Source organism: Rutidosis leptorrhynchoides, chromosome 6, assembly GCF_046630445.1.
Source record: "Rutidosis leptorrhynchoides isolate AG116_Rl617_1_P2 chromosome 6, CSIRO_AGI_Rlap_v1, whole genome shotgun sequence".
NCBI classification, from domain to species: domain Eukaryota; kingdom Viridiplantae; phylum Streptophyta; class Magnoliopsida; order Asterales; family Asteraceae; genus Rutidosis; species Rutidosis leptorrhynchoides.
In genome coordinates, this window is record NC_092338.1 from 57,331,166 (window position 1) to 57,339,778 (window position 8,613).

Here is an 8,613-nt window from a genome sequence, read left to right on the forward strand (position 1 = left end):
TGCTGTCGTAGGTGTGTTTGCAGGTCTTTTCTTTTTTGGTGGTGCTTTCGGATTTGGACCAGACAACAATCTCCTTGTTGGAGATCTAGTTCTAGATAGGGGAGGATTCGGCTCTTCTTCAGATGGTACAGGGTGCTCTGTGGTTGTTGGGATTGTTCTATTGTTGCAATGTTTTGTTTACTTGTATTTTTATGCTTATTAGTGCAATTGTTTTAGGTATCCTATGTTTGTCATGTTAGACTAGTTTTGTTTTCTAGCAAAGTGCATTTTCTATCATGTTGGTGGTATCGTTTGCTTTTAGTACTTACTGTTGTTGCTTTAGTCGTTTTTTGTTGCTTGGGTGTGGATTTGCTATTGTGTCGGTTGTATTTGTTTGAAGTTTGAATTCGTTATATGTTATTGTTTTTTTTTTGCTAAAAAAATTATTTTCCCACCTGAAAATGCAGTAACTAATTTCACATCACAATTAGGGAGGGTCTCTGGGGTTTTTTCCAACTTTTGATGGAACTGCCAACATCATCGCGAATTGGGTTTTCTCCTAACGCGTGTATGGATGATAAATGAGAGAATTCGATTTCGATATCGTCGTTAAAAAAATTAGGGTTATTCGTGGTCTTATACGTCAATAGAAAGTGACTTGGGGTTGACCTTTTAATTAACTACTCCGTAATTAATTAATAACATTGTGGAGTGTAAGGGGTTAGATTCCGAGAAATTAATTAAGTATTCATATTTTATATTCAAAATTCATTCAATAAAAAAAATAATTGATGGGTCAATTTGTAAGTTATATCCGTGGGATACAATGATTTACGGTATTTGTTTGTTTTGTTTCATGGGTGATGGGTCCAAGCTGATTATCATTATTATAAATATTTGAATTTGAATTTAAATTCGATTAAACTATTACCTTCAAATTCAAATTCAAAAGGTGGTAATCAACATGATCGACTTCAGATCATACATTCAGCCATTCAGGGACTGGTTTCCTTGATTTTTGCTAAATTATAAAATATTACTATTAAATATTCATTACTCAATATTTAATACTCCGCATACAATGTTATACTGGAGTACTACAATAATAGTACGAAGGTCCTTGGATTTCTTGTGACAATATGAATGTACTATCAAATCTTAAAACTTTCATAAGTGAACTTATTATATTTAAGTGTTAAAACTATAAATACGCTTCATATTTTTACTTTTGTTTTATATATTCAAAAAAATACTGGTGTAAATTATACATATATTCAATTGAAAAACACAAAAAGACAAAAAAATGGCACTATTCATTTGAAACTTTTTTGCAATTTTGTTACCTTTCCCCTCACGGTTTTTACATTATGTTAAATTCCACCCCTTTTGACTAACTTTTTAACTTTGACCAACCTTCTAATTTATAAGATGTATATTAAACAAACTATAAATTTATAAAAGTGAATACGTAGATCAGTTGGTAAGGAGGTTTGTTGAAATCTAAGGGGACGCAGGTTCGAACCTTGAAGTTGCGGATTTTTTTTTCTTCAGGCTAGCGATTTTGGGCCCAGCGAAGCGGGCCGACCCGAATATTTGTTACTTTCAAAAAGTGTGTTAATGTAAATAAATAGTGACAGGTTATCTACTGAACTAGTAAAAATTAATTATTTACCATTTGTTGAATTTTATATGACTACGAATAAGTCGTATACTTTTAGTATTGTTTCGATATAGACTATATAAAAAAATATTTTGCTTCGATATATCACTAACTTCATTATCAACAATGATGCCACGTTAACTCGTTGTTCTTATCCGGTTAATAAGTTTAGTGCGTTAATATTAGGGTTTTTTTTTTTTTTTTTTTATAAATTAAGTAAAACTTTTTACTATATAACGGATAATTTACAAAACCCTATATACTATACATTGTATTATAACAAGAAGGAAATAAAATACGAGAGTTCACGAAAACGTCATCAAGGAGCCATTAGACACCGCGGAACTTGAGTAATTCGAGCTGGTTAGGGATAGCCAGACAGTACCACGACTGCAGTGACAAAGTTGGCTACAACTATCCATTTAACCAAGTGAATAATGGGGACCTAGACATGTTTTCGTGAAACCATCGATAACGATTAGAGCTTTTATTCCGTTTTAACCGATGCCCGTTCGTTGTTGATTCGAGGAAGTGTAAAACGAGGGGTTGATGAGCCATTGGTGCCATTCAATAGTGGTTTTTTTGACCTTTTGGATATCCACGCAAAAGATTGGGTTTGGATTTCGGATAGGATAGTGGTGGTGCACCAATCTTTTTTGCTAAATATTTTAAGGTTTCGATGTTTCCATAGGATGTATGATGCGGCCCATTTCGTTGTTTGCCAAATGAGAGTGCCATTATTCGATGTGGAGGGTGTTTGATCCATTGAGGTGATGTCGTGAATGTTGTTGAAGGTATTGGTGGGAAGGTTCCACCAAAGTAGGATTGAGCACCATACATTTTGTGTTTTCGGGCAAAGGAATAATGTATGTTCAATGGATTCGACATAAGAATTGCATAGGGGACAAAGTATGGTGTCAAGGTCAATGTTTCGTTTATCAAGCTCTATAAGAGTCGGGATTCTACCAAGTAAGACCCGCCAAATGAAAATATTTATTTTTTGCGGTAGAAGTTTGTTTCTTGGTGTTTTAAATGTGGTATTTGGTGTATCGATCTTGAGATTATCAAGGATAAATGCGAGTATTTTTGTTGTGAAAAAACCGAATGGATCTAAGATCCACTTCCAAGTGCGTTAATATTAATATACTTTTTGAAAGTATGTGTTTTTTTATATATAACATATATTGAAACAAAAGTGAAAGTATAATTTAGATTTATAGTTTTGAACATATATTTAATGAGCGTTTACTTCAAAAGTACCTTAAATTTGAAAAATATATAGGATTCGATCATTATATTTGATACTTTCATATACAATATGATTGATATTTAAAAAAGATAAAATTAAAAAGTAGTAACATCATATGACACTAAACTTTTGTATGTAAAATCTTTTATCTCTTACAATTTTGTAATAAAATTTTTGCCATATAATAAAGACACGGTTTTTTTTTTTTGACAAAAAAACAAAAACTTTATATAAAACTAAATCACCAAAACAGAGATAAGAGAAAAAAAAGGCCACCACAAAAAGGCTCAAAGAGAGAAAACAAATCCAACCAAGACAACTCGAGACGCTATTTAAAACCGAGTCTTAACGTGGAGTAAACTACACAAAAGAAAACAAATACAAAAAACGTAGCAAAATAACCATGCGAAAATCCATCAAAAAACCCAAATCAAGAACCAAAGTTTGTATCGTTAGTACCCTCTTCCGCATTCGCCTTATACGGAAAAGTAGACTCAATACCAACCTCGTCCTCATTCAAACCACCATTCCTAAATTCGTCAAAAAAAACCAACACCATCAAAAGCTTCTTCCGCTCCCGCTCCAATACGCTTCCCTTCAACACTCAGAAAAGTTTGACCAACTTTAGCATTCCGATTAGAAGTGTCCTCAATCTCATCCCCGTCACTCGATTATATAACACTCACATATGTTATATAATACTCCGTACTAATAACTATCGAGAGTAACGAGTTTCTTTACGTATATTTGTGTCCTCATTTATAATAAATATAAATATATTATTTAATAATATATGTTTATTACTATTATATAAACTTAAACGGGTCGGGTATACGAGTTTAGGTATTAGGTATACAGACCGGATAATAGGGATTGTATATAAAACCGTCCCGAACCCAAACCGGCATGAAATTTTATAATTATCCTCATACCCGGCTCAAGACCCAGAAGCCCGGCCCATACCCAACCCAAAAATGCCGTATTTCAAATTTTCCTACCGGGTACAAGTATTTTTACCATACTTGTGAGTTTGTTTAAAAAAAAGTTTTAGTTGCATTATTCATATTAAGATAAACCTACGTGTTAGGTAATTTTTTTTATTTCCAACGGATATATTTTTGGATCCAATCAAATGCCGCCATGCGTAACCCACACCCGTTGAAGGAGCCGTTGAATGGCAACCGACGCCCTCTTCCTCCCTCCATCCAACGCTGCGATACACCATGGAAGTGGCGTTTCTTGGTTGCTGACTGGGATCCCACGCCCGTTGGTGTGTCCCGATACAACTCGTCTTATAGTAGGGGTACAACGGCCCTATACTATATACAACGGACCTAATGGAAGCACACGAAATCTGAAATATAGTTAAAAGAATTTGGTGAAAGTTGTAGGTTTACTTTGACTTTCTATAACAACTCTAGAGTTGTAACTACTTCCAAATCCAGACCCATGTATTTACTTTAAAATCAGCATAAGCATATAGCACACAAAGGTTTATACTCCGTATTAATTTGAATATAGTTTGTATTTGTTCAACTGCTTTATGATTTATTACTTAGCTTGCTCTAATCCATTTCAAAGTTTTTCCTTTTGTTTTCCTAATCATGGTTGATCAATCAATTGTTTCCATGTAACCTTTCAACTGTGGAGGAGTTGGTCTTGGTTGTGGTGTTTTTCGTACACTTGCAGATTGCAGATGGTCTATCATCTCTACATTTCAACACATGGTCCGACATGGCTCGTGGTCAGTCAATCGCCATTCCCCATTTATTGACTGCACCCTGCTTCGACGTGAACCAACCAACCATTTATAGACTGCACCCGAAAGCCTCCAAGACCATTTTAAAGCTTAAGCTTGATCAACTCAATGCTCTCAAAGCCACCGTTAAAAGTGAAGGCAGCAACACTGCTTATAGCTTGTACGAGATCCTGGTGGCTCATTTATGGCGATGCGCGTGCAAGGCACGTGGACTCCCTGAATACCAACTACTAACTAAATTGTATGCGGCTACAGATGGACGGTCCAGATTAAGCCCCCAACTCCCACCAGGCTACCTAGGCAATGTTGGGTTCACCACCACCCCAGTTGCTAGATTGAATGACCTCACGACTCAGTCGCTATCTAATGCAGCATCGTTGATACGAATCACATTGACATAAATGGATAATGACTAAATGAAATCTGCCATTGATTACCTTGAGGTGCAGCCAGATTTGTCTGCTTTAGTTCGTGGTCCTAGTTACTTTGCTAGCCCAACATTGAACATAAACACATGGACCGGTTTGGGTGGGGTCGGCCTGTTTTCATGGGACCTGCGGTGACATTATACGAGGGGACCATTTATGTTCTACCAAGCTCAAACAATAATAAGAGTATGTCATTGGCAGTGTGTTTATATGCGGTTGAACAACCATAGGAGGAGGAGGAGGAGGAGGAGGAGGAGGAGGAATCAGTTTTATAGAAAGTATCTGAACCTAACATACCACCTAAGCCTAACAAGTAATGTTTCTTGATTGACAATGAAATCAACAAGTATTGATTTTCCTGGACTTATTTTACCATGTGTGTTTATGCACGACCCGGGTGTACTAATATAGGTTCACGAGAGCTAATCTTCTACCTAGGAGCTGAATTAGGCCGAGTGCAATGATGCAAGTTGATTAAACAACCATATTTTCCTATAAAATTGCCTAGAGGGCTAGAGTTAAGAATCAACAAGACATTGATTCTTCTTACACAACCATGTTATATAGAACACAAACAGTATAACCAGCAAGGTCTTATGATACAACTAGACACAATAACGGCCTCTTTACCTTGTGTTGTAGCTCATGTGTAAAGAGAGGTCAGGAGTTCGACTCCCATGAGGTGCATCATTGCATACAAGGTTGCCCCTTAACCCTTGAATTCCACCCAAGGATTGGGCCGGACAGCAATTGGGGACGGGTTATGCAACTGCGGGAGATCAATGCGTGGGTGGTTTAGTCCCCCGGGTGATCCTGAACTGCTATTCAAAAAAAAAAAAAAAAAAAAAAAAAAAAAAACCAATAAAGCCCTCTTTTGTACAAACTAAACTTCTTGTGAACAAATAATCATCCATTTGAATTGCAGATAACGAGCTCTGAAGACAACAACAAACTGACAAAGACGTCGAAAATACCAACAACAAACTGACTAACCCGTGGGTTTAGTCCCCCACGGGTTATGAACAGGAATCATGGATGTGAAAGGGCAATATATCTGTTATATCCAGTAAGGTGTATTATGATGACATAACATTTATGTATGACAAATTTAGAATTGTCGAAAAGTTTCTAGAGTAAATGGAACACTAAATCTTCATTTGGCTGTTCGGTTATGCTCGGATGTTATACACCTAATAGCATAGCAAAATCCGAAACCCTATTAGATCAAACTTAAGATATCGAGACCCAACTAACACATACCATTTCCATCATAGTCCTGATAAAACACGCCCATCTCATAGATTCATGAACAGGGTAATGTATTCAGCAAACAAGTTCTAGTGACCATATCGATCAGAAACCTTAACGATTTCAGAAGCCTTGTGAAGCCATATTGCAAACAAGTATATAGCCCTTGGTTTGAAACAGTCAAAACCAAGCTTACACTTTACAACAACACACGACTTAATCACATTTTCCTAAGGAGAGAACTTGGCACAGTTTCCTTAATTGAATTAACAGGTTTTTGTTTTAGAAAAAGATCACTAAATCGACTGAAGGAATTGCTCAGCATCAGATAAAAAAAGTTGTAATTTTTGGCCAATACACAAACAATAATCATGTACTATTTGTGTTCATCCTTAAAAAGAAATGAAATTACCGCAACAACAGAAGTGTTTACATAATAATCTGGTTACATTACTTAAAACGTACTAGCAATTTTCTACTAAGGCGCTTAGAAAGATCATATGCTATTTGTTTGAGTAATCATCGAAGACTCCAAAAAAAAAAACAACTAGTAAATGCCGTAATAATGATATAATGGTGCACAAAACACATAAGATAGGATTAAAATATAAACTCGACAAATTAAAACAGCCAAAACAGTGAAACACAACGAATGGATAGCTAATAAACACATAAAAGTATCAAATCTGTGTCATGATACATAAACCAGCAGCTAATAATTTAAAAGTATACAGATCGTCAAACAATATTCAGATCAAGACACAACCGTAATCATTACGCAAGCGTATAGTAGCGATCGTCACGATCCGGATTGACTAGTACGATAGCGTAAAGGGCATAGATTATACCAGGAAGAAAACCCAATAAAGTCAACAACAAGCATATGAAGAATTCCGCCTGTCAATTTTAAGCCAATTACAATAAATATATCTCAGTCAGACATTTGATCGAACAGTTTGTGTGCAAAATAATGAAAAGAAAGGAAACGATTGTGGGACTTACGGTGCAGCATCCGTATCGGAGGCAAACTCCTAGAGGGGGGAAAAGGAGTGCGAATATGATCTCGAGCAACAGAGCACAACCGGTTGACATTATTTCGTACGGAATTTAAAGGACTGAGCTGATTGATCTAGGGAGATCAAATAGATGATATTTTTGTTTTTGGATTGATATTAAAAAAAGTGAGATGAGATGAAATTTGTGTGATATAGATGAGTCACGACCGACAATTGCAGTATTGCACCTTCGACCAAAAAAATGCCGTATCACTCCGTATTAATTTTATATAAAAATACGCGATTGGTTCCTAAGTTATATTTTGACACGGTTATCTCAGAAGTTTTGAAAATATTACGTAGTTGGTCCTTCTCATTAACGACCGTTAATTAAAGATAACAAGTCGTCAAGATGACTTCTCTCCAAAATCCCTCACTCAAATTAGAGTAGGACAACATATAATTAATCATTTTCTTGAGAGCCTCATTCTTTCACTCAGCTACACCATTTTGTAGTGGTGTATAAGGAGGTGTAGTGATGTTGTAAAACCACACCTAATATTAATGCACTAAATTAAATGGTTTTATCACACGAATCAGGCAAGTATCCTGATCAATGCAGTAAAGTATCTAGTAAGCACAAGTTCGTCCACAGAGAGCAACGTGTTCAAGAACTAATTATCTAATAATTATCCTAGAGAAAAAGTTGAATTGATTAGATTTTAATAAACTAAAACGCGAAAATTAAATAAACAAATAACCAGACTGAGAAAACAGCGTTCACTTAATGCTCAATAAAAATGACAAAGATTGTTCTTTTATAATTAAACATGTTATTGAATAGTTATAAATAAATAACTCATATCAATCTCACAATATCAACGAACTAAGACCTAGGGGTGTAAATGAGCTGAGCTACTTGTGAGCTACTCGAGTTAGGCTCGTTAAAAACTTGATTCGAGCCGACCCTAAACGAGCTCGAGCCCGAGTTCGAGCTTAGGTTAAAGATCGTTTATTAAACGAGCTCGAACTCGAGCTTCATATGTCGAGCTCGAACAGGCTCGCGAGCTTTTGACGTTTATATTCTTAAGAAGTGTAGCAAAATTTGATTAAAAGTACATTAAAGTTTATATTCTTAATAAAATTAACGAGCTTTTGACGTTTATATTCTTAGTAAAATTAACGAGATTTTGACGATCCGATCTTGAGCTTTTGAAATGATTCACGAGCCGAGCTCGAGCTGAAAATTTAATGCTCGAATAGAGCTGAGCTCGTGCTTTATAAAAAATTAACGA

At 35.6% G+C, this 8,613-nt stretch overlaps 1 protein-coding gene and 1 pseudogene across 1 annotated transcript; one reads left to right on the forward strand and one right to left on the reverse strand.

Moving 5' to 3' along the window:
- The first annotated feature begins 4,062 nt into the window (after positions 1–4,062).
- On the forward strand, positions 4,063–5,305 carry LOC139853659 (shikimate O-hydroxycinnamoyltransferase-like; annotated as a pseudogene).
- A 1,792-nt stretch (positions 5,306–7,097) lies between these two features.
- LOC139853240 (UPF0057 membrane protein At2g24040-like) lies at positions 7,098–7,510 on the reverse strand. The gene is made up of 2 exons (XM_071842615.1): positions 7,326–7,510; positions 7,098–7,220 (listed from the first exon to the last, which is right to left on the reverse strand). The coding sequence occupies exons 1-2, from the start codon at positions 7,413–7,415 to the stop codon at positions 7,098–7,100; spliced, it is 213 nt and encodes a 70-aa protein (XP_071698716.1). The 5' UTR covers positions 7,416–7,510.
- Between the last annotated feature and the right edge of the window lie 1,103 nt (positions 7,511–8,613).

Excerpts from the sequence above, each read along its gene's own strand:
- LOC139853240 (XM_071842615.1), bottom strand. The coding sequence starts at position 7,415 with ATGTCAACCGGTTGTGCTCTGTTGCTCGAGATCATATTCGCACTCCTT. Across the intron at positions 7,221-7,325 it reads TCCGATACGGATGCTGCACC|GCGGAATTCTTCATATGCTT; the intron begins GTAAGTCCCACA and ends TAAAATTGACAG.